We start from the raw sequence: 25,970 nt of genomic DNA, 5'->3' as shown, positions 1-25,970 counted from the left end.
TACATAGTCATTACTTTTTATCATTACTTTTTCTAATGTTATGTTTATACAAACTACCATCCTATAATTGTTTGACTAGATAGATAGATAGATAGATAGATAGATAGATAGATAGATAGATAGATAGATAGATAGAATAAAAGATGACAATAGGACAGTACGACAGGGACAGTAGTGCGTTTATGCATGCCCCTTAGAGACCTCTTAGAAACAGGGAGAGGTCAACTAGACAGTCTAAGGTTAAAATTTGTGGGGTTTGGGGAAAAAACCACAGAGTCAGGTAGTGCATTCCAGGCATTGATCACTTTATTGCAGAGTATTTTCTGCAGTCGAGCGGTTTACATTTAGTTTAAATCTATCACATGTATTGCTACGGTTGAGTCATTAACAGGAAGAACATTTTGGTATATGATTTTATGACCTACATTTAGATCAGATCAGAGGCGACATACTTGTAAATTGTCTAATCCCGGTATTTCAAGTCTGGTGGAATAAGGTACAGTACATGTATTTTGTTGCGAACAGAGGAGTGATGGACTCTTCTTGTGAAATATTCCTAGACTTTCTCGATTGTATTAATGTCTGATATGCAATGCGGGTTCCAGACAGCTGAGCTCTATTCCAGAAGTCGTTTTCCTTCTCTTCCAAGAAGCTTCTTCAGCTCTGACCATCTTCCCCATCCCCACCATCCAGTCAGAGCTGAAGAAGCTTCTTGGAAGAGAAGCAAAACGCCTTCAAAGCAAAACCAGAAAGTCCAGTCGACTCTCCATTTAGGTCGGCGCTAGGGCCTGCTGTAAGAACCAGCGGGTTCGTCTTGCGCATGCGTAATATTCCTCAGCCAAGGCAGCCCCGCCGATAACCGTTCTTCTTGAAATGGGGCGGAAAAAGCGCTCGGAGTTGTGAAGAAAGCGGGTTGGGCCACGACGAGCTCGCCTGATTCCAGCATGCGGTTCCTTGGCTGCCTGGCGCGCCACGAGCGGCGGTGAAGGGATAAACCGCACGACGTCTTCTGTCGGGTTCTCCGCGCCTCAAGAAATGAGGAAAAGAGGCCAGGGAAAGGAAGGGACCGCACGGTATAGAGCCGCGCTTTAACTGACGGTTTGGAAAGGGAGGCTCCCGCTTCGGGGTCTGTGGTTTCTAAGCGCGGCTTTGGGGCTCAGCGTTGCTCTTAAGTAGTTTGGTTTAAACGGCTCAAGAAATCGGAGCTGGGCCAATCCAAGGCGAGAGTCAAACGTGGAGAACCCAGCCAGCTTCCGCGTTGTGATCCTATTTCGTCTGTGGGAATTTTAGGGAGGCTTTTTGAAAGTAAACCTGCCTAGAAAACTAATTGCTGTTTATAAGATGATGACAACGACATGGTGGGGTTTATTTAACTTGGGATAATTTCCAGTAGAAACGAACTATCCAAACCTAGTACTGTACAATACAATGTTTAGCTGGGTTCTCTTATATGCCTTATTTGGTTTTTCTCTTAATGGGTTGGGTAAAACGAAACCATAATTCAGGTCATATGATTTAGGCTTGGTTGTTAATTCAGTCGTTGAAATTATTCATTTATGTATTGTATAAACGAAGATATTTTTTTCATTCCTTTTAGGTGGCCAGATGCAAAAGGCAACACAGTTCGATTGACGTGAAGAACATTTTTCAAAGTGGCGTTTTATTTTCTGTGGGTAGGAAAAGGAAAGAGAAATATTGCTATATTTCCTGAAATGTTCTTATATAATCTTTTAAAAGGCAGTCTCTTCAACTCGTCACCAGATTGTAAAACTGCCTAGAGCTACCCTGTTGTATTATTACGACCAATAATTTTTATAAATCAATAAGTTACCCTAGTTTATACATTATCTAAAAGCTAGTTTATCAAAGTATAACTCTTGGGTGTGAAACTGCCCTTATTTCATTCTCTTTTTATATGGAAAATCAATCATTTGAGATTGTGAAAGTATTTTAGTGATTAATATATAAATGGCATATACCAACTTGAAAGCTAAAATATAACTGAACATTTGCCATATTTTATCATCTAATGAAGGACACAAACAATTCTCTACTCTTGTATCCATGGATGCAAACATTGTACATACCTAGGTTGTACATAGTGTAAGTACAGTATGAAAGAGAGAATATTAAATGGGATAACTAGAAATCTTTTAATAACTTCCTTCAAATATTGCTACTTTACTTTTCTTCCTGCTCCTAAACTAAATAACAATGAGAATCTCACTTGTTTTGTAAACTAATACAGTAATCCTAACTGTTGCTCTTTACTATCCTGGTTATTTGGATACCCCGAACCCCACAACAACAACAACAACAACAATAATAATAATAATGTATTGGATTTGTATGCCGCCCTCTCCGTGGACTCGGGGCGGCTAACAACAATAATAAACACAACATGTACAATCCAATAATAAAAAACAACTAAAAACCCTTATTATAAAACCAAACATACACACAAACATACCATGCATAACTTGTAATGGCCTAGGGGAAAGAGCTATCTCAATTCCCCCATGCCTGGCGGTATAAATGAGTCGAGTAGTTTACGAAAGACAGGGAGGGTGGGGGCAGTTCTAATCTCTGGGGGGAGTTGGTTCCAGAGGGCCGGGGCCGCCACAGAGAAGGCTCTTCCCCTGGGGCCCGCCAAACGACATTGTTTAGTCGACGGGACCCGGAGAAGGCCAACTCTGTGGGACCTTATCGGTCGCTGGGATTCGTGCGGTAGTAGGCGGTTCCGGAGGTAATCTGGTCCATTGCCATGTAGGGCTTTAAAGGTCATGACCAACACTTTGAATTGTGACCGGAAACTGATCGGCAGCCAATGCAAGCCACGGAGTTTCTTGAGCAAGAACAGCTGATCATTAGCTACTGGATTCTTTATTTCACAATACAAAATTCTTGTTCACTTATAATGTAAACATTAATTATGGGGCAAATAATGATTGATAGCAATTAAATAAGTGTTTATTAATATTTGAGGTACCATGAGTCTCTGAAAGTATAAACAAATTTGAACTGTCTCTCTAAATAATGTGGGAGAACCTTTGTATTTAAACCTTCTCCCAGCTAATTACTAAGCTGTATATATTACTTTTGAAAAAGAGACACTTAAATAATTCAGTTTACAGAAACAAGAACAGTTTTAGCGGAATTTTTTGTGAAGGATTAAAGAGTCTGCATAATGATTTATTTATAAAGAACCCTCATTGCTTTATAAGAAGCCAGCAGAGAGTTTATCTAAGAGGAATAGGAAAAAGGCAGAAAGTTGGTTGGTTTAGAGGTTTCAGTAAATTTCTAGGTGGTCTATAATATATCTGAAAATGTTTTTAGTTTAAAATATTAATAGCCATCACTAATATTAAAATTTCCCCACCCTCTTTTTAAACTAGGACATTAAAGTTCCTTGGGAGAAACACAACTAACTGAAAGTTCAGTTATAAAAAATAATTCTGGATTGTCCATATGCTTAGAGGCATACTATACTTATTTACTAAGTCTAAGAGCATGCACATTTTCTCTTGACTTACTATTCCTTAGCTGACTTTGGTTGGTGAACTTGAGAATCCAAAATAAATAAATTGAACTAAATCACACAAAATATTTTTCCCTTGATTTAAATTAATATTTTAAAACAGTACTTTTCTAGTTCCTGTCTTATAAAGTATTCAACTAGCTTGTAATTTTGAATAAAATATATTCACCATATTGTAAAAAGAATATTATTTTCTGTTGTTTAGAACTAAAGTATAGTTTTGTTGAGAAAAACTAGGGAAGTGTCAATGTATCCAATGAAATTCTTATTTGAAATTCTTCTTTAATTCAGCCATTTAAGCTTATCAGTATTTTGTATTTGCTGATGCATAACAGTTTATGTGCTCATGCATGATGAAAAGTTCAGTTACTATGATTCAGATTAACTGTGATCAAAGTTCACATAATTAGGGAGGAAATAATTATACCATACTCACCATATAGTAATTTTCTATGAGGAATTTATCTGACTTAGAAACTTATTTACTTTAAAAAAAAACCAAAAAAACCTTTCCTTTGAATATACTGTATTATTGCTGTTGCTTTAATAAGAGAACTATGATTCATCACAAGGAAAATTACAAATATAGAGGATTAGTCTAGTTGCATATTATATAATTCTTTGGAATATAATACATTTTTAAAATAAATTCTAGAACATGTTAATTTTGACAAGTGAGGAAAATTTCTGCAAAACTCATATCTTAGTTATACATCTATAATGTAATTTCATTAGTTTAACAATACATTTTGTTTTGGTAGATGTACTTTACTTCTTTTTCTCTTTACTCCTGGTCAAAAATCATTGAAATATTTATCTCAATAAACTATTTTATTATTTTTCCACATATTTTTTCTCATACAAAAGAAAAAGTATTTTTACAGTAATAGCATCAATAGAATTTTAGAATTTGGCTTAAGGCCAGGATGGATCTGATTTAAATCAAGTTGATTTAAATCATTAGTAAAAAGGCTTGATTTAACTCAACTTGATTTTTTAAAGAGCAGCTGTCATCTCTGCAGCGGCTCCTCCTCTGACCCACTGTTGACTCACTCACAGTCCCATTCACTTTAATGGGATGGTTGGTGAGGTGGCAGTGACACCACATGGTGAGGGACATGGCGAGCAGCAGGTGAGTGGATGCCTGCTTAGAGGCGCTGCCATGATGGATCTGAAATGACAGGTGCTTTTTAAATGTAAGAATTCGTTCTTGCTGGTAGTTAGAATCTTTAATATAATTTGCAAACAAAATGAGGGTTTCTTATTTAGCTTGCAGAGCTTGGATTCATTGAATGAGTTTCCCAAAAATGTAAATATTGCAGAATATACAGCCTCATGCTATATAACTAAGCTCCATTTCATGCTGAATAAATAAAATGATAAATTCATTTTAAATAGAAAACTATAGATTGATTTTTTACTCCAAAAGCATTTTATTAAAATAAATTTGATAAAAATATAAAAAACTTCAATTTAAATTAAAACAATCTTTTTAAAAAAAAAAACCATTATTTTTATCCACCCTGCTTAAGACTTCCAGCAGTATTTTCTATAATTTTTCTGGAGTAACAAGTTTTTAAAGAGAATTCTTATAGATTTTTATTACATTGTTTATTTTTAGGAATACAGTATCATCATATAAAAGCCTTCAAGGCAGAACTAAAATGCATTACCCGCATCATCGATATGGCATGTTAATGTTATATTGTGTCTAAGCAGCCTTTCTAGTATATTTTACATGATGACTCCATTTTTCTCAAATAAAATTTTAGTTCCTTTTATGAGACAATTTTATTTTTTTGGATTACAGGAAATCATAGACAACTGCTCAAAAAAGTGAAGGAAGAAGTCTAATGGAGATCATGAAGATCCCAAAACTATTCTGCGTATTTTCAGTTTTCACATGTGCTGCTATTACATATACTGTGTATACCAAGTGGAATTTTGACTACAAAGGAAAAGGTGTTGACAAAGATTTGGAAAAGCAGGTCGGTGCTGAGTTCTCAAGAAAAGATGAGGCAGTTATTTATGGCATTATGTTTGATGCTGGAAGCACTGGCACCCGTATGCATGTCTTCCAATTTGCACAGAAACCAAAAGGTAACCCCTTCAGTTCATAATTTTGCTAATATGGGTAGTGTTCACTTACCAACTACTTGTTCAGTAACTGGAAAATTTCAGTAGCGCTGAATGAGTGGTACTTACAACCTGTCTTCAAAATTCTCCCCTGGTCATGGGATCATCATCATCATCATCATCATTATTATTATTATTATTTATTAGATTTGTATGCCGCCCCTCTCTGTAGACCCATAGACTTCCCATGATTTGGGAAACTGGCAGGACGATTACTGTGCCCCGTGGTCATGTGATTGCCATTTGCAATCGTCTCTGCCTGCTTCCCACAAGCAAAGCAATGGGGAAGACAACAGGAAAGGTCATAAATCATTCTCGTCAGTTCCCTCCAGCCTTCCTGCGCACTGTACCATGCTGTCTTTCCCTTGTCTGCCATACAGTAGCATCCCCCACACCCAACTCACATGCAGCCTGAGCTGGTCACATGATTGCCATTTTGGCACTTCAGAATTGGTATGCAATCAACCATCACAGTCTTCCATGATCATGTGATATTTTGTTTAATAATTAATTATTCACTTAATGATCGAATGGGAAGTGAGATCATAAGCCTGTCATAGTATGTGATGTTTTGCTTAGTGACTGCAGTGATTTACTAAATGAGGACTGCCTGTGCTGTCCTCATACTAATTTCTTTTGTTTACTCATATCATAATTTGCTGCCCCCTTAAATGGCTTAAATATTTTAATATTGTTTATAAAAACTGGCATTTTTATTTATACAGTGGTACCTCAAGATACGAACCCCTCGTCTTACGAACAACTCGTGATACGAACCCGGGGTTCAGAAAAATTTTGCCTCTTCTTACAAACTTTTTTCGAGTTACGAACCGGCGTTCGGGAGGCTGCTGGGAAGCCCCCCGGTTGTTTTAAAAGGTGAAAGCCGGGCGGCGGTGCTTCCCAGCAGCCTCCCGAACGCCGGTTCGTAACTCGAAAAAAGTTCGTAAGAAGAGGCAAAAATTTTCTGAACCCCGGGTTTGGTTCGGGAGGTTGCTGGGAAGCCCCCCAGCCCGGCTGTGACCTTTTAAAACAGCCGCGTGGCTTCCCAGCTGTCTCCAAATGCCGAACGCGGAAGTTCGGGTTTGGCGTTCGGCTTCGGGAGACAGCTGGGAAGCCGCGCGGCTGTTTTAAAAGGTCACAGCCGGGCTGGGGGGCTTCCCAGCATCACCCCGAACCCCAAACCCGGAAGTTCGGCAAAAGTTCGGCGTTCGGAGGCTGCTGGGAAGCCCCGCCGCCTGGCTGTCACCTTTTAAAACAGCCTGGGGGCTTCTCGGCGGCCTCCCGAACGCCGAACCCGGAAGTTTGGGTTTGCCGTTCGGCGTTCGGGAGGTCGCTGAGAAGCCCCCAGGCTGTTTTAAGCAGTTTTTTTGCGGGGGTTTTTTTTGGGTTGCACGGATTAATTGACTTTACATTGTTTCCTATGGGAAACAATGTTTCGTCTTACGAACCTTTCGTCTTACGAACCTCCCCCTGGAACCAATTAGGTTCGTAAGACAAGGTATGACTGTATATTGAAGGGTGGTGAGTTTTTTGAGATCTATTTTGAAGATGGAGCAACAGAAGCAAAATACATGGTGTAATTATAATTTCCATGTGAATGTAAATATTGTAGTACATGACCCCCTTCTCTGACCATTAAATATTATGTGTGGATGTGACAGATTTAATTGACTGCTTTTTAATGTAATGGGATCTTAACTTATAGTTTTAACTAATTAGATTTGTATACATATTGTTTTTTGTACTGTAGTCTGTGAGCTGCCCCGAATCTTTGGAGAAGGGCGGCATACAATTCTAATAAATAATAATAAGAATAAGAAATGTGGGTGTTTTTTAAGAATCACATAAATATTGACCTACAGTGAAGAGCTGTTTGAAAGGAAAGAAGGGATACTTCTGCTGGGTTTTATTTTCTATAGTTAATCCTTCTTATGAAGAAGGATTTCACATTAATTTTCTGATTGATTAACTTAATTTTCAGCACCTTTGATTTGCAGACTGCAAAATTATGTATAGAATCACTTTACTACATTGGCTAATTTTTCTTTTTTTTAAAACAGAACTTCCTAGATTAATTGATACGACATTCAAAGCATTAAAACCAGGACTGTCTGCATATGCTGACAATGTGGATAAGGTATGTCTAAACAATAAAACATGTGAGACCATGTAGCAAAAATGTTCAGGATAGGCACAAAATCTCCTGATTTAGTGCTTGGGGGAAAGCCAGGACCTGGAAATCTTCCAAAAGGTAAAATAGAGCTGAAGTCATCCAGATCTTGAGGAATGCTATTCCATAGAACAGGCAGGATAACAGAAAGCAAAACGCTGTTTCATATACTGTATATCAAGAAGATAGGCAGCCTCAAAATCTTAAAAATAAATAATTATCCTGCATCATTCACATTTATAGTTATATAGTTGTTTTTTAACTACTTGAACGAGAGCCTGGTTGTTTTAGTGCTTTAATGCTCTAGGCTAGAAGCCAAAATAAGAGAACATATGTATGCGTGCACCCACACACAAAACCCTGCTTAAATAAAAAGGCAACACGTTTTATTTTGTCAGAGTGCTGAAGGAATAAATGAGCTATTGGCAGTTGCTAAAGAAGCTGTTCCTATGCATTTGTGGAAGTCAACTCCCTTAGTTCTTAAAGCAACCGCTGGTTTAAGATTACTGCCAGGAGAAAAGGCACAGAAATTATTGGATAAGGTATTTATTTTGTCCTCTATTATTATCTTGATTAGTCTAAATCAGTTTGGTGTCAGAGCAGGAATGTCTTAAATCTGCAGTATGTATTCTAGTCCAGTAGATAATGACTTGAATTCAGGCTTATTGATGATTACTTGGGGGGGCTGCATTATAGTTTGTCATCCAGAACTATAAGGATGGGTGAAATCAATATTATATTGATTTCTTTTAAATCTTCCAATGAAGCAATGGATGATTTAAGAGGGTTTATCAAAAGGCTTAATACATATAAAACATCTGGAAGAGATCTGTGCCTGGAATGCATAAATAATTTGACCTGGATAGGATTCATTCTCCCTAAATGCTTTTAATTTGGGGGGGTGGGTGCTCCTTGCTCCTTTAGGGCATCCTGAATATCAAGATTACTGCGTATTTGATTTATTGTTTTCCACCACATTTAGATGATATATCAGTTCTCAGTTCCTGAGAATGACCAACTGTTAGGAAACACTGGTTCAGATAGTCTTTGACTTACAACCATTTGTTTAATAACTGTTCAAACCTTTGGTACTGAAAAAAATTATTTATGACCTACCTTAACACTTCTGAACATTGCAATGTTCCCCCAATGTCACTTAATAAAAAATTGGGCTTTTGGCAACCGGCATGTATTTACAATGCATTCCAAGAACACGTGATCTCCAATTCTGACCTTCACTGCCAGTTTCCAAAAAGCAAACTCAGTGGGGAAAGTGGGATTTAATCAACATCTGCAAGATTCATTTAACAACAGTGGAGATTCACTTAACACTGGCTAAAAATTGGGTATGATGCCTTGTTTAGGAATCAAAGTTCCAGTCTCAATTGTTTTCATAAGTCAAGGACTGTTTGTAATCCTGGTAAACAATAAGATATATTTCTAATATCTCTGTGCCGTGTTTTATATTTTTTCTACTGTTTATCTTTGATTTAGATACAGCAATGTTTTTACTTCTTGATGGAAACTCATTAGGGAGGAGGTAGTTTAAATAAAGACAGTAAAGTATTCAATAAGAATGAAACCATATATGCAACTGCAGAGAAATATAATTTTTCTAAATGATACTTTTTGAGATTTAAATGTATTTGTCTCAATCTTCTCCTAATTGTAGGTAAAGGACATTTTTCAAGAGTCTCCATTCTTTATAGGAAATGATTATGTCTCCATAATGGATGGATCAGATGAAGGTAGTTGAATTTATATTTCATACTATGTTTGTTTTTTATTCTAAAATAATCTTGTGCAGGCAGAATTTCTGTGAAATTAAGGGCAAACATAACTGTTTGATACCTCTGCAATGTTTTTTCCCTTTTGTTCAATCATGTCTGATCTCAGGAACTGGCTGGACAAGTTACTGCAGTTTTCTTGGCAAGGTTTTCAAAAGTGCTTTGCCATTTTCCCCATCATAAAGCTAAGGGAAAGGTCATCCAGCAGGCTTTGTGACTAAAATTGGCCTAGAATTCACAGTCTTCCATTCTTTAACCTGATGCTTTAGTTACTTAACTAAACTAGTTCTCCTACAATATTTTAACTGCTTGCAAATATTTGTGGAGTAATATAAAGAACATCTATTCCTGTTGTATTAAGCTAAATTACTATTTCTCAGTTTTATTTGCCCGTGGAATATTTGGGAGTGTTTTAATATATTAATGGAACATAGATCTGCTACATTGTGGGAAAGGAGGTTTTTACACACACACACATGATAATATTGAGTTTAGTTGAAACTTTGGTTAGGATTCATTGGAAATGAATCAGTAAATGAATTTCAGTCCTCCCTTAAAAGGAGTGCTTGTGACCATATTGTGCCCAAAATCTTTATCAGGAGGAGTGTTTCTTTTGATGATCATACATCATCTTAAAATTAGAAGAATTGCTAGAAAAGCATTTCGCAGTTACTTTTCATTGTATCATAATGTGAAAATCTTGTTCCGCATATGTCAAACAAAGAATTCAAACTGCATGTTTTGTAACAGTTGAGGATTCTTGAATTAAACTGCTCCATTCGGTAGAAAGTTTTTTTAAATTACTTTAGTTAAAAAAATAAATCAGTTATTCTTAATTTATGAAACAGAGAAATACTGGCTTTGTAGTCCATATTAAAACCAAAAACTACACTATAATTTCCTATCCTTTTATAGAGAGATCAAAATGGCTCCTATTACCATATCTGCAGCCAATTGAAACAAGAGAAAGACATTAGCTGTTATCTATGCAGAATTCTCAGTTGTCAGGTACTATGAATTCATTGAAATTTATTAGAGAATATGTATTTGACATCTGAACTGATAGAAGAGAATATTTGTAGCTCAGAGGTGAAGGGTCCTTTGTGCTGTCTGAGCTCGGTTGTTTACTTGCAAATGATTCATTATGCAAACTAGGTACATCATCCGGTTGCCTAGTGCTGATGATTTTACCTAGTTTACGTAATGAAATATCTGTAGGAAAACAAGCTCAGAGAGCATCAATGACTCCATATAGTCTAAAGTTAGACTATCAAGGATTTTGGAGGGGGGAAAAACCTGTGTTTCCTCAGCATCTTTTTCAATCCTCTAGGGGCAACATTTTAATTCATCCCTCAGAAAACAAATTGAGAAATTTCCATTGGCTGTCCTACTGTACTAATAAACAGAAAATGCTATTTGCATTTATGGCCATTTTCAGTTAGCTTCTGAGGAATTTGTAGTAGGCACATGGTTTCAATGTTAGCTACAGCCTGCCACCTGCAGGAGTGCCCTAGTCTCCTCTTTTACTGAGAAAAAATGACTTCCTCATTCAGAAAATGAAGCTAGTTTAGTTAAGTAGTATTGAGTTCCAGGTAGAATTGCAAGTATCCATTTTCCATAAAATGAGGACAGACTCATGTAAGAGAGAGCAAGCAATTGAGTTAATGAAATGTATTGTTTGTAGTTTTATTTAGTTATTCCTTGCTTTTAAACTTTACATGTTCTGGATTGGAAGTATAGTTGAGACAAAATTCTATAGATAGGTATTTTAGTTTGTACTGTATTTAGTTTGTAATTTTGTACAATTGAAACAATTGTAATTGTTACAATTGTTACAATTACAATTGTAATTGTAAGTGTTGTTATTTGTACAACACTTAATGACAATCATTAAGTGTTGTACTTCATCATTCTTGACAAATGTATCTTTTCTTTTATGTACACTGAGAGCATATGCACCAAAGACAAATTCCTTGGGTGTCCAATCACACTTGGCCAATAAAGAATTCTATTCTAGTCTATTTTATTATAACTAAAAGAGGCTACATGCAGTGTTGACACAGAATATTGGAAGAAGAATTTTCTATACTATAGAATATTTTATTCTAGCAGGTACTTTGAATCAATTCATAATGACCATTTCCATATGTGAAGACAAAAACCATGTGTCATGCATTGCTCCAAGTTAACTAAGAACTTTTAGCTTGCAAATAGCACACTGAATTTACATTTTCTGTATATTTTCCTCTAAAGATGCAGCTTGTTGTTTTCTGATATAGTAGAAAGTTAGTGTTTCTCAGATACCTATATCCTAATTGCTATAACAAGCATTTGTCTCCTGTGTCACCATCTCACACATCCTTTTTTGAGTGATTTTGACCAATTTAAATGTGCTCTTATTGATAAATAAGTCACAGGAACTGAAAAATAGAAATCTGATCTCTACTTATTGCCTTTTAAAAAACCAGGTATTTCAGCATGGATCACAGTCAACTTTTTAACAGGTATATTTGCAAGTATGTTGCATTATATTTATATTCTATATTATTATTATTTATTAAACTTGTCAGTTTAATAAGTTGCCCATCTTGACAGAGGCGACTCTAAGTGGCTTACAGACTTTCATTTAAAATGTACTATCAAACATTAAAGCAGCAATAAAGATAATACATTTAAAATTCAATTAAAATAAAACTAAGCAAGATGGAGAGGGAGGGAACAAAGTGTCCACAAGGAGGAGATAAGGTATTATCATCAGCCACCTCCAAAGTGCCCACTCCCATTGAGAACACAATATAATAAAATTTATGTTACCTCTAAATATTCAAAGTATATAGTAGTAGTATATAGATGCTTTTGCTAAGTAATTTGCTCTATAAAAGTACAAGATTTACATAAGTACTATTGCATTCAGTGTAGCAGTTCCCAGGACATAAAACGTCAACCACAGTTGCTTCAGATAAAACTTCAGTTATAGTTTTAATTTAAAATCTGTACTTACTTTAAATATATTTCAGCAAATACAAGAAATTAAAATATTTCCATGTATTTATGTTCCTTGTTTGTTATTTGAAATTATAAGTCTGATTTACATATATGTGATCATGTAGGCAAGATACATGTTTTTTACTTGGAACTGTTTGTAAAAATAATTACATTTCTTGAATAAACTTTCCCTTAACTTTGCTTTATCAAATGATGCATTTCAGACAGCTTGAATAATCCAAGGAAGAAATGTGTAGGAATGCTCGATTTAGGTGGTGGATCTACTCAAATCACATTTCGCCCAAGCACTGAAGTAAGAAGAATGCAAGTCCCTTTTATTTCAACTCTTTCAAGAGATTACTAGATAATTTTATACTTTTTTTTTGTTTCTGTTGATTTTCTTCAGTTTTGATTTGGGACATAAAAACATGCCAGCCTTAGAGTTGATTTAAAACCTGTATTGAAGTAGAAATTTAATTAACTCTCCACGGTTTATATTTAATGATAGTAGGTTTTTCTATTCAAGAGGAGGAAGGCTGTCAGCAATTATTGCTTTTAAATACATGACTTCCATTATTGAAGAGAATTACGCACGGTTAACACTGGCTATATAAACTCCTATGGATGTTACTTAAAATTAAAACCTAAGTATTTTAATATCTAAAATATTTCAGATATTATCCAAATGATCTTTCTGATACATCGTTCTAGGTCTGATAACGTTCTAGAAGTATGCCGGCGTATCTTAGGTTCTAACCAAAATTGCACTATTTGTCATTTCATTCATTCATTCACAGTATTATTATTATTATTGTTGTTGTTGTTGTTATTGTTATTAATTAGATTTGTATGCCGCCCCTCTCCGCAGACTCGGGGCACAGCAAGTATAAAGCTGGAAAAATTCTGCCAGGCAGTACATTTCTAATGCCTCTCTGGCAGCATTGCTTTTGATCCCTAGTAGCTGCTGGCCACCAAGGGCTGATAGACAGCATTTATACGAGGTAGTGTTTTTCAGGATATCCTTGAAAAATATCTAGAAGCTTCAGCTGGTAAAGAATGTGGCCATGTGGAAAAACAGAAAGAAGAGCCCATATAACACTTCTACTATGCAAACTGCATTGGATGCCATTTTGCTTCCTGGTCCAATTCAGTTTGTTGGTTATGACCTTGAAAGCCTTACATGGCATTGGGGCCACATCAGCCCATCCCACCCACTCAAAGCAGGGAAAATATATAATGGGCCTCATCAGCTAAATAATTTCAACTGATAAGGTTCAGGAAAAGTGCCTTCTCTGGCATTGTCTCTGCCCTGTGGAACATTCTTCCTTCAGAAATAAGGCAGGCCCTGCTCTCTCCTGGCCATTTGGAAAGGGGTAAAAACCGGACTCACAGGAGCACAAAACAGTGGGCCTGGTTAGCACCCTGAAAGCTCTCCCCTTGCTTTTTAATTAGCCTTAACACTGCTTTTTAATTCATCCTTGCCATTTTTAATTATTACATACTCTGTGTTTTAATATTTTATTTATACGCTGCCTGGAATCCTTCTGCGAAGGAAATTTTAAATGACTTTTAAAATTTGATAATGGTCTATTAGGAGAAATAGTTCTGTATAAGAGCATGCATCTGCCTAATTTATTTAATTGGAAAAAAAGAATGAGAGCTCACAAATAAGATTAAATATAAAAGTTGGAAAGTTGGACCAGAAGGCGGGATACACAAATACAAAGAAGGGGAAATAGAAAGCTGTGCCTGGATATCTTTCATTTAAATATAACTTTTTAGTAGCTCTCCAACCACATGATTCTGTTTTCGTTTCATGGAATATCAAGTATTTTCTCTTTCTTAACAGACATCTGTGGAGAACTCAACTACTGAACACATCATTTCATTTAACTTGTTTAATACTACATATAGATTGCATTCGCACAGGTTAGTTATCAGAAAGCTTTTTCATATAATGTAGTATTTTTTAAAGATTGTTAAATGTTCATAGTAATTGATTATTTATAAAAAATATCTAATACATAGTTTCATGCAAACATTTAGCTATCTTTGGTGAAATAATATATTTCTTTTTGAAAACTAAACTTGGTTAGGGGAGAAATAGAGATGCTGTCAATAAAAAGATAGTCGTTTCAAGATTAAAATTATAAATTTAATCAGAAACATTGTGCTGCCTGATTTTTGGCCAGATTATTACAAGAATGGAGTTGGCACAGATTAAATATATGCAGGGATCTAAGAATCTACCTCAAACATAGAGTAACAACAGGCCAATAAATTATTTGACTCCTATAGACAGAAAACCAGAGGATATTTTATGAACCACATTTCTCACACTGTTTCCTTGAAAAATCTGAGCAATTTAGATTGGCTGGGGACAATTGGATACGGATCAGATTTTTCAGACTGTTACCTATAAACCAGGAGTCCCAGGAACTAGAAAATCAAAAAATAAAGTTAGAGAAAGATACTGATCGGATTGATGTGTTAAATATTTGTAATATCCATCCCATAGTTTTTCCTTCCTTCAAGGACAATCTTTCGGGGAATAACAACAGATTATGGGCAATTTATCATGTGACTATACTGTTGCTAGTTATAAAAGTATTAGGCATTTTATAATAAAACACTACTTAAATATTGAGCTTAGGATGCCATCAAATGTAATTCTTATTAATTATTATAAAGACTACAATATATTTTATTTGACTGTTCATGAATACATTTCATTTTGCTTTTGATGAATCATGAAGTAACTTGCCTATTAAGCATTGAGGTTCGTTTTTAAAAAGGCCCCCTTTGGCCTATCTAACTATTTAAAATGTATGGTTTGAAAGCAAATTTAGTGTTTATAACTGATTCTATGAAATGAAATTTAAAAGAAAATAACCATATTCAGCATAAAGTTATCATTAAAAATATTAGAATAACTGCAAGGTGAAATTCAGCTGTAGATCTGCCACATTCAAAATATCCCTTCTTATACATGTGGCATTTATAGTCTTATAGTCTTCAATAAAGTGAGCTCAAGTTTTTTTTATTGTTTCATAATTTCAGCAGCTGCAAAATCCACTACATTCTGTATGTTGTTTATAATCAACCGCGGGTAGATATGCTCTACTTCATAAGTACTATTAAACAAAAAAAGAATCTAGTCTTTATCAGAATTGCTTCTCTCAATTTGTCTAGTTACTTGGGACTTGGATTAATGTCGGCAAGACTGGCAATTTTAGGAGGAGTTGAAGGAGAAGCCTGTAAGTATTAAATATGATTTGAATGATGTACCGAAATCCCAAATTGCTTTTTTTCAATGTTCACTTTTCCCAGGGGATAGTGATATGTCCATCTCCACCCCATGTCCACTCAGTAAAGCAGTGGAAGTAATGTGCCGATGTCTGGAGGCTATTAGGGTCTGTATGGGTGCTAACCGGCTCAAGCTCAACCCCGACAAGATGGAGTGGCTGTGGGTCCTGCTTCCCAAGGACACTTCCATCTCTCCGTCCATCACCCTGGGGGAAGGGAGCTTTTAACCCCCTCAAATAGGGTCTGCAACTTGGGCGTCCTCGATCCAGAGCTTACCTTGGAACATCATCTGTCGGGTGTGGCGAGGGAGCATTCGCCTGGTGCACCAGTTGCGGCCCTATCTGGGCAGGGAATTTCTACTCACAGTCACTCATGCCTTTATCACCTCCAGGTTTGACTACTGTAATGCTCTCTATATGGAGCTACCTTTGAAGAGTGTTCAGAAACTGCAAATTGTGCAGAATGCAGCCGCGCGAGCGATCATGGGCCTGCCCAGTCATGCCCATATTTCTCAACACTGTGGTCTGCACTGGCTGCCAGTTGGTTTCCAGACGCAATTCAAAGTGTTGGTTATGGCCTACAAAGGCCTGTATGGCATCGAGCCAGAATACCTGCGGTACTGCTTTTTGCTGCATGAGTCCCAGCGGCTAGTTAGATCCCACAGAGTCGACCTTCTCTAAGTCCCATCAACTAGACAATGTCATTTGGTGGGACCTAGGGGAAGAGCCTTCTCTGTGGGGGCTCCGGCCCTCTGGAATCAGTTCTGCCCGGAGATTCGTACTGCCCCTACCCTCCTCACCTTCTGCAAGAGTCTTAAGACTTACCTATGCCGCCAGGCTTGCAGCCATTAGACACTGCCCCCTGGTCGACAAATGTATTGTGAGCTTGTCGACTGAATGAGTATGAGAGCCTTTTAATTGATTTTTAGGTTTTTTAGATCATTAACTCAAATCCTCGGAGAGGGGCAGCATGTAAATCAAATAAATAAATAAATCTACACAATTAAAATCTATTAGTTTCTTTCTCTCTTCTTTCAAGGTGTTAGAAGCAATGCACAGTTAAAACATAATTAAAAGATAATTAAAACATATAAAACTCAGTTAAAATAACCATATTCTTAGTCAGGAAACAGATTAAGAACATCAACCTTGGTTAATCTTGAAAAGGCTAAGCAAAGTGAGATCTGATTACTATTGGGAGATCAGGATATATATCTGATTGACAAGACCCTTCTGAAGCAGTGATGCTGCTGTAGAAAAGCAGCACTGCTTAACCTGGGCTTCCTTCACTTTTTAGAAGTGCAGGAAAACTAGCAGTGATTCCATACAAGATCTGGTTTGGCTGATTCTGATGCAGGCAGTCCTGTACATATCCAGTGCTAAGCCTTGAAGGGCTTTAGGAAAAAAGACTAGCACTTCACCTTGTATCTTTAAAGGTAATGGTAACCATTATAGAGCCCGCAAAATTTGTGTTGTATGTTCTCATTGCCAGAAGGCAGGAAATATGCAGGTTGTCATGTTCTAGACTAGTATAAATTTCTGAATAGTCTTTAAGACCAAGCCTGTGTAAAACACATTATAATAGCGAATCCAGATGGTGATGAAAACATATAAATAACTCCTACATCAAGTAGAATTGCCGTAGCTGCAGTTGTTGCAGTTGGGCAAAGTTCCTTAGCATACCTTTTATCTGCTGATGAGCCATGAGTCTAGCATTCAGATAGGGTTGTCCTCGTCCAATCACATTGAGGACTGAGTCTGTCAATCAAATTCAATTGCAGTATCGTATACCATCTTGGATATATTCCCAGTTTAGACTCAGTCCTCCACAAGGTTAGATGTTCCCCATCACTTTGAATTGCTACCATATGCTCCTCAAGACAATTTATGTGAGTTCTCATTATTTTCTAACTTCAGCCATTGGTATCAGATAAGAGGGAACTCATAACAACCTTTGGTTTCAGCGACCGCTGCGTGGGCAGCCTATTCTGGCAAATTAGAGATCCTGTGAGTGCTTGCATCAGATCTCAAAGATGAGCCTTTTGAAACGACCCCGGCTGCTTCTCAAGAGCCTTCGTTTGCCGGCTTCTCCTCTCAGTTCTTCATGGCTGGAGCAACATCGGGTCTATTGAGCTTGTTCATCAGATCCTGTTGCTTCCTTATTCTCTTGTGCTTGCTTCGATTGTAAATGCATAGAGGCCGACCGTTTGAGCTTGCTATGTGTCGTGCCCCTTTTTCCTTTTGCGCAATGAAATTTCCCACTCATTTTTAGCGGTGGCCATTTTCTATCTAATTGGCCTTGCAACCGCACCTTCCTCGAGCTCTAATCATGATGGACACTTATCCTCAGACCTCGGGGAAGAAGTGACAGAAGTCAGCGAGAATTGACCTTCTGGATGAGGATTCAGCACATTCCGCTCCCACAGGCTACATTGTCATTTCGTGCATCCAGGTTTCACTAATAGATGACAGGTCTGCTGCCTGATTCAGTACCCAGTCATGGATGAAGATGGTGTTATTGCAGATAGACCTGGTTTTAATTATCAGCATCCTGAGACTTTAAATAGTATCTGGAAGTCTATTGGTAATGTCAACAATAGGAAATGTGCTGCAGTCTAGACTGGAAAATTAAATCCACTGTGGAAGAAGGCAATAGCAACCTCTTCTGTGTTGTTGTCAAGAGAACTACATATAGTATGTATGAACTCTGTTTAATTCAAATGAGAGTTTACCTTTCATTCCATCTTTGGAGAATTAGGTACCTTAGGTACCTTAGTGTTGCTTATTACCCTGATTAATAGCTGTACTATACATTCAAGTATCAAATAGAAAACGGTATCTTGGGAACTTGATCTCTCTCTATTTTTCCTTAACAGTGAAAGAAGGTGAAGAACTAACAAGTCCCTGTTTATCACCAAATTATCAAGGGGAATGGGAGCATGCAAAGATATTGTACAAAATTAAAGGGCAGAAAACAGGTACCTGATCTTTATTTTTGCAAAGGTATTTGACTTTTGCAAATGAGTCTTTTGAATAGCAATTGTAACTACATTTGTAAACATTCCTCCTCTAAATAGAGGAGTGCATATATAATATTCTTCCCATATGCACCAGTTTTACCAAATTTTTACTGTCATAGTCATGAGTGAGAATGTTGCTTGAGAACAATCACAGCAGAAGGCTGACTCATAAACCCATTTAAGGTGACATGTCAGCTTTTTAATATTGTTTGATCTCTAAGTGATTTGTGATAGAATGCAGAGATACAGAAGGGAGAATTTTATTGTACTGGTCTAAAGATGTTGAAAGTAAGAACAATTATAGAGTTTTTCCCTATCTTCTTTCCAAATACAGTCCCATCAATCAGGCATTTTCCCGAAATACTTCATTTTTATGATTGAGTGCAGGAGTAAGTATAGTGGAAGCATTTTATTCCTTTTAGATGGCTCATAATTACAGTTAAAATAGATCTTTTTAGGCAGCTAAGAACAAAACATAATGCACTGATTTAACAAAGGACAAGTATAAACTAGAGCTCCAAAACTCAACAGATTTCAAAAAATGTAAAAATATAACATGCACCAAATATAACATGCACCTTCTTGACATAGAAGTCCAATAAATAAATAATTTACTTAATGTCTATATTAAAAAGAGAAGTCTCAATTAATAGACAGAACCTCTCTTGGAATGGTGCTTTAGAGACTTAACTGTTCCACTAGTGATTAAACAATTACATGTTATTTTCACATGCCATCCTCCTCCTCATACAATATTGTAATTTCCTATGTCACGCCCTGCAACTTTGCTTATTTCTTACTTGATGCTAATTAATAACTATTTGCTAAAGATATTGAAAAGTAATAAATCTCAATATATGAATTCATTATAGTCTTTTCCCTTTTTCTTTTAGGAAGGCCACTTTTTGAATCATGTCATAATGAAATATCAAAAGTGCTGAATAAGAAAATTCCTGAGAAAACCAGAATAAAGGACTTGGATTTCTATGCTTTTTCCTACTATTATGATTTGGCAGTAGATGCTGGTTTAATAGGTAATTTAGCAATAAAGACAGTGTGAATCTCATATTAGAAAGTTGGATTTCGTTCACCAAATGCAATACACTGTAACAGGTTCCACAGGGTATTGATTCTAATTAGCCAAACCAAGGGAGCAAGAAGAATCTAACTTGTTTCTTCTGTCTGCTTTCAGAAATTCTTCTCATATGGGCTGGACAGAGCTTAAATATCAGTAATTTTAACTAACCCCCAATCCTTATTTACTTGTAAAATATTGAGATTAAAGTGATATTCTGAAGCAATAATAGGCATCATGTCAATTTGATCAAGCAATAAATGGTATTGCCTACCAGATTATTAGGAAATTCCCAAGTGTCCACCATAATTCCTCCATACATATCTGGGATAGTCTGTTATACATATTTAGTAGAAAGTAATATATATATATAGTGAATCCATTTGCTCTGCATAGCAGTTTGTTTCATCTGAAATAAGAAATGAGTTCAGCATGGTAGGACACCAGATATAGCTTTTTCCATATCTATATCATCCATAACTGGTCCGAAAAGGATGGTCAATGAGGACCCATATTGTGGGGGCAATATGCTGGCTCTGTTAAAAAGTGCTATTGCTAATGTGCTGTTATGCCCTTTGTTAAATAAACATTTTTAAAAAACCAAAACACTAAGTCAAGCATCATGTAGGGTAAGCCCGTGGAAGAAGTCATAAATTTTTGGCCTTTTTGGACCTAAAAGACTACACAGAGATTATGGTTACAGATTAAAACCTACAGTATTGAAAGGAAGAGTTTTGCCCATCATGACTTACAAGGAAGATGCAAAAAAGGAAGAAAGAGAGAGAGAGAGAGAATTTGAGTGTCAGAGAAAAGTTGGATCTCAGATTTTGAGGTTCTAAAAACTTTGTGTATATTTGCTATTCACAAAGTCAAAGATAAATTAAACATCACCATTGGTGTTATGAAATCCCCCACAACCGTCATATTATGAATATGTAAAAATGGTGCTAAGGTCATCAGCCTACGGAATTACAAGTAGATAAATATACAGTATCTGTGCAAGCTAGAGATAGGTGGATGTGGTGATTTCACATATGTCATAGCATAGTCCATGGGCAAACTGGAAGTTCGGGAAAACGCTCTTCCGTTTTGCTGTTGTGCTAATTTTGCACTCTGGAGGATTCAGGGAAGCTTCCTGAAGCTCTGGAGTGTAAAAAACAGCACAATGGGCAAACCAGAAGTTTGGAAAACGCACTTCTGGTTTGCCCATTATGCTGTTTTTTGCACTCCGGGGCTTCAGGTAGCTTCCCTGAACCCTCTGGAGTGCAAAAAACAGCACAACGATAAACTGGAAGTGTATTTTTTTGAACTTCCGGTTTGTCTGTTGGGGGATTTTTTTTTCTCTTCGGTGCTTAAGGGAAGCTTCCTTGAAGCATCCAGAAGACGAAACGGCAAAGTCTCGCATGTCCTCCAATATGGCTCCACATGCCACCTGTGGCATGCAGACCATAGATTTGCCATCACAGGCATAGCCTATACGTGAACCTTTGGTAAGGTGTCGAGTGCGTCAGTAGATGAAAGAAAGCCATTGAAAATAAACTTGAATGAACTTGTAGAGGATTATTTTAGAGGAACTAATAAACTCATTGAAGGAAACCTGGTGTTTGCTCCAGTTTGACAATGCAAATAAGACTGGCATTCATTTTGCCCACACTGTTGTCAGTTTATTCCATAATAATCTTTTTTCTGTGTATTCCACAAAGTACAAATCTTTAACTCATAGTTAAACTTAAAAAAAAAAAAGTTAAAGGAGACATATAAGTAAAACCTGCCAGCCTATTGCTTTTCAATCTTTAAAAACAGCAAAAAAATTACAGTAATCCAGAATGATTAAGAGATTAAACTCAGTCAAACTTAAAGTCTATATAGGCAACATTACCAACAACAAACTGGATGGAATTCCATGTTGCCTAGCTGATGACAAGCCAACCACAAAAATGCAGTTCCTGCCATCTGCTCGCTAAAAAAACAACCCTGTACAGAATACATGTGGGTAACCTTGGAATCTCAGATTTCAGCAACCCAAATCTTGTATTCCGGTACAATTTCAGCCGCAATGTGTTCTGCTTTTGTACAGTTTCCCATAATGGCTGATTGGAAACTTCCCATGTTTATGCTTATTCTTTAATGTGATATTTGTTATTTTGTTTATTACATTATATGTAATAATTTGTGAAAACCTCTCTCAGAACATAGAAACCTTAAGTACAAAAAGATTCCAATTGCATGTCTATTCATTTCTGTAATTCTATGAATATTGCAGGGCATTTTTTCCCTGTTAGACTGAAAATAAGACATATCTTTATTTTAATGAGCACTTAACCTAAAGATCTGTGCTTGAAATGCACACAATACTGTCTACTTAACCACTTATTAATCATTTAAAGTGGCACTGTTTTGCCAATACTGCACTCCTTTTCTGTTTTAGAACTGCAGGACTGTTTTTCCCTTCTCTTTAGATAAGAAAAAGGGCGGGATCCTACCAATCTGGAAGTTTGAAAGTGCAGCAAAGAAAGGTAAGTACTGTTGCTTGTATGCTTACCTCAAGATCTAAGGAAGTTTTGTAAAATAAAATCCAAAAAAAGCTATTTAATATCCAGCGGAAAGTGTTTATATGGGAATAGTTCTAGCAACAGTCTGCTTTTACATTTATTTGATTTTTTTTTTAATTACCCAGTGTGTAAAACAATGGAGATTCAACAGGGAAAGCATCCTTTCTTATGCATGGATCTTACTTACATCAGTTTGCTGCTGAGAGAACTGGGCTTTCCAAAGAATCACATTCTTAAGGTAATATTTTGAATGTCAATATTTGGAGTAGAATTATAATATCAATATTGAAAGTACCAAGAGTACTTTTTTTGTTTCACAAACACTTATCAAACATAAATAGTTTGTTTAAAAAATAATAAAGTTTCAACTTTGGAAATATTTATTCTTTTAGAATTTTGGGATAGCATTTTGAATTAGAGAAAGATTTTGAAAAAGCAGATATAGACATTGGGGAATAGACAGACTAAAGAGGTACAGGAAGAAAGAACCTGTACACCAGTCATTGCATTCCACCCTGAATCATGTACAATACTGTAGTCTTAAATGTGCAAAATCAAATTTCTGACTTTAAAGTGTACAAACTTTATTTTGACTGCTCCATTTCATAAACCTTCATCAGGCATTACCTACCCAATTTTAGGTTTTAGGAGTTGTGGTGGCACAGTAGTTAGAATGAAGTAGTGAAGACTAACTCTACCCACAGCCAGGAGTTTGATCCTGACTGGCTTAAGTTTGACTCAGCCTTCTATCCTTCTGAGGTTGGTAAAATGAGCAGAGCAATATGCTGACATTGTAAACTGTTCAGATAATGCTGTAAAGCACTATGGGATAGTATATAAGTTTAAGTGCTATTGGTATTATTATTTTATAAGTTTCAAATGCTATAGCCAAGAAATATTATTTCCTCTATTTTCCCCTACATTATAAAATCTGGGAACTCATGGATTCCAAATGCTACTTAGTAAAACTAAGGCAACATATAAATTTGGTGTGTGTGTACTACATGGAAAACTATTATGATCTGCAGTCTCTTGAAATATATAGATAACAGTGTTTTAAACAGACCACAGAAACATCTCTACTTTAAAAAAATTTAATCATGTTTTATTTTCATTATAGTTGGCCCAGAAAATTAACAACATTGAAACCAGCTGGGCATTGGGAGCAATTCTTCACTACATGGATTCACTTCACATGCTATATTAGGGGAAACGAGTCTAGGAAATTGGACCTGATTGGTTCCTTTGAAAAAGGGCTATAATTAAGATATATATTTTTAAATGTTTTAAATCTTTCAGTAATGGAGATTGGTACTTCAGATGGTAACTTAAGGTGCTCAGTATTGTCCTGGAATCACAAAGACTTTTAGTGTATCACAAAATCAGCAACACTCATTTTGAAAAGAATAATCTATGACAGCTAAAAGTAGAAGCTTATCAGAAATCGGACCAGATTATTATAACAAATGTATTTTGATTTTTAATGAACATTTGCTGATGATCTCTGATTTATTTGATGTTCTTTATAAGAAAAGCACTTAATCTTTAGGCAGACATTTGCCATTTTTTGATGCAAGCATATAAAAGCAAGCAACTTTTTAACTATCTTTGAATGTTAGACAGCAGGCATTCAGATTTTAAAATATGTGAAAATTTGGGGCATTTGTTTAAAAATTTTGTTATGCTTTGTGAAACCCTTACTGACACATATTTTGGATTGTCTTTTGAAACCCAGCATTTAATCCTTCAAAGTCTTTGGGGTACTGGTTTATTTTGGAAGAGATGAACTGAGCAGGATGCCTGTTCCCACACAAAATTCAGTTGATAATTTCCCCTCGATTTTCTTTCTGGTGTATATTCCATTATGTAATTCCCCTTTTCACTTTTAAATGGCACATTTTCTGTTCCTACTGTTAAGCAAAAGATTAGATAGTGTTATCTTGATATCACTCCATGCAGTCCTTGTTTAGCAATCACAATTTGATTCCAGTGAAATAGTTACTAAGTGATACAAACATTAAACAAACCACAGGGCTGAGAGGCTCCAAAAAGATCACTGGTTGTTGTCATTTTGATAAAGTTCTCACGTAGCAACACGAGCATTAGTCTCATTTTGGTGTATATTATGGTCCAGTGCAAAACTTTGAGCAGAAGCACATGCATTGATTGGAAAATGTTTTTACTACTATTTATTACTATTGTATTTGTAAAGTCACTATCTGAAGCAGTTGCTAAATGAGGATTATCTGTATCTAAAACTGATGAAAGAATCTTTTCATATAGGTCATAGCAATAGCTGAATGAATTTTTTGACATGGGCTAACATCAGAGTGGTATTGGACCATGCTAATTTGGTCTACCATTGTTCAATACTAGACCATAGTATTTTGGGGGGAATGTATTAATCAGTTATAAAATACTTGTAGAAGTTTTTGATTGTATAAATTTATATGAAAGCTAGACAGTTCCCTACTGTAACATCTGAGAGATAATGTGGAAATTCAGGAAACACTTGAATGTTCTAGTAATGATTGTGTGCATTTGTTTAATTTTGGTTTAAATATTAGATTATGTTTAAGATAACATGAATGTTCCAAATTTTGTATATATCAATTCAGTAAAGAGTTTATATATTTAAGGTTTCTTTAGTTTTTAAATAAACTTCAAATATTTTTTCAAAGTATTATTTCAGTCTTCTTTTAAATAACTATTTTTTTTGTTGCCCTACACAAAGATTATAGAACATATGAAGGTTATGTGTTGAATTTCACCAGTACTAAGGCTGTTTCCAGCTAAAAGACTCTGCTTAAAAGTATTTCTAGATCCCAAAATGTACTGGGTTTGAAGGCTGAGTTTAATTTATCATTGGGTAGGTTGCAGTGTACTTGAAACTGAAGTAAAACAAATATTTTATTTGAAACAATGCAACTCCGTGGTGATCCCTTTTATCATCTGCAGGAACTTGTGTCATCCTACCTTTTGGTTCCAAGACATCAGCAATCATAGCAGAATTTCTAAAGCAAAAGCTGACTGGATGGTTTTGAAATTTATAAGAATCATTCAATTATTTATCACTGTTTCTGTGCTCCTCCACTTACAATTACAATAAAGGAATTAATAAATACTTGGTAAAAAGCTACAGCCATACCCCCAAATGCATTTTTGATGGAAAGATTCAGCTGAACGTACTAATAAGTTCCCTCCTAAATGTCAATAGGGAGAGGCTATATTTATAAAGACAGCCAATTATTTCAAAAGGCTGGAAAAGCAACCCAAAAGGCATATTTCTTGTCTCTACCTCTTTAGGTAGGATTGGCAAATACTATCTGGGATGAATGATCTGTAAAGTTACTAGGATCCAAGCCATAAAACATTCAAAAGTTGCTTTTGTGATACTCGGAA

The 25,970-nt window shown here is 36.0% G+C and overlaps 1 protein-coding gene across 8 annotated transcripts; it reads left to right on the top strand.

Moving 5' to 3' along the window:
- Positions 1 to 795: 795 nt before the first annotated feature.
- On the top strand, positions 796 to 25,248 carry ENTPD6 (ectonucleoside triphosphate diphosphohydrolase 6). Of its 8 annotated transcripts, none has more exons than XM_070734682.1 (15): positions 796 to 1,073; positions 1,598 to 1,673; positions 5,349 to 5,638; positions 7,735 to 7,811; positions 8,243 to 8,386; positions 9,517 to 9,592; positions 12,100 to 12,135; positions 12,841 to 12,929; positions 14,466 to 14,545; positions 15,809 to 15,873; positions 18,798 to 18,899; positions 19,835 to 19,975; positions 22,476 to 22,532; positions 22,694 to 22,806; positions 23,689 to 25,248. In XM_070734682.1, the coding sequence occupies exons 3-15, from the start codon at positions 5,392 to 5,394 to the stop codon at positions 23,773 to 23,775; spliced, it is 1,314 nt and encodes a 437-aa protein (XP_070590783.1). In that variant the 5' UTR covers positions 796 to 1,073; positions 1,598 to 1,673; positions 5,349 to 5,391; the 3' UTR covers positions 23,776 to 25,248. The 8 variants fall into 8 exon arrangements, with proteins under 8 accessions (XP_070590783.1, XP_070590782.1, XP_070590781.1 ...); XM_070734681.1 differs by having other exon boundaries at positions 798 to 1,073; positions 1,598 to 1,669; XM_070734680.1 differs by having other exon boundaries at positions 819 to 982.
- The last annotated feature ends 722 nt before the right edge of the window (positions 25,249 to 25,970 follow it).

Source organism: Erythrolamprus reginae, chromosome 1, assembly GCF_031021105.1.
Source record: "Erythrolamprus reginae isolate rEryReg1 chromosome 1, rEryReg1.hap1, whole genome shotgun sequence".
Taxonomy (NCBI): Eukaryota; Metazoa; Chordata; class Lepidosauria; order Squamata; family Dipsadidae; genus Erythrolamprus; species Erythrolamprus reginae.
The sequence above is the reverse complement of the archived record's forward strand: the minus strand, read 5'-3'. Positions and strand labels throughout refer to the sequence as shown.

Excerpts from the sequence above, each read along its gene's own strand:
- ENTPD6 (XM_070734679.1), top strand. The coding sequence starts at position 5,392 with ATGGAGATCATGAAGATCCCAAAACTATTCTGCGTATTTTCAGTTTTC. Across the intron at positions 12,930-14,465 it reads CATTTCGCCCAAGCACTGAA|ACATCTGTGGAGAACTCAAC; the intron begins GTAAGAAGAATG and ends CTTTCTTAACAG. Across the intron at positions 18,900-19,834 it reads AATTAAAGGGCAGAAAACAG|GAAGGCCACTTTTTGAATCA; the intron begins GTACCTGATCTT and ends TTTTTCTTTTAG.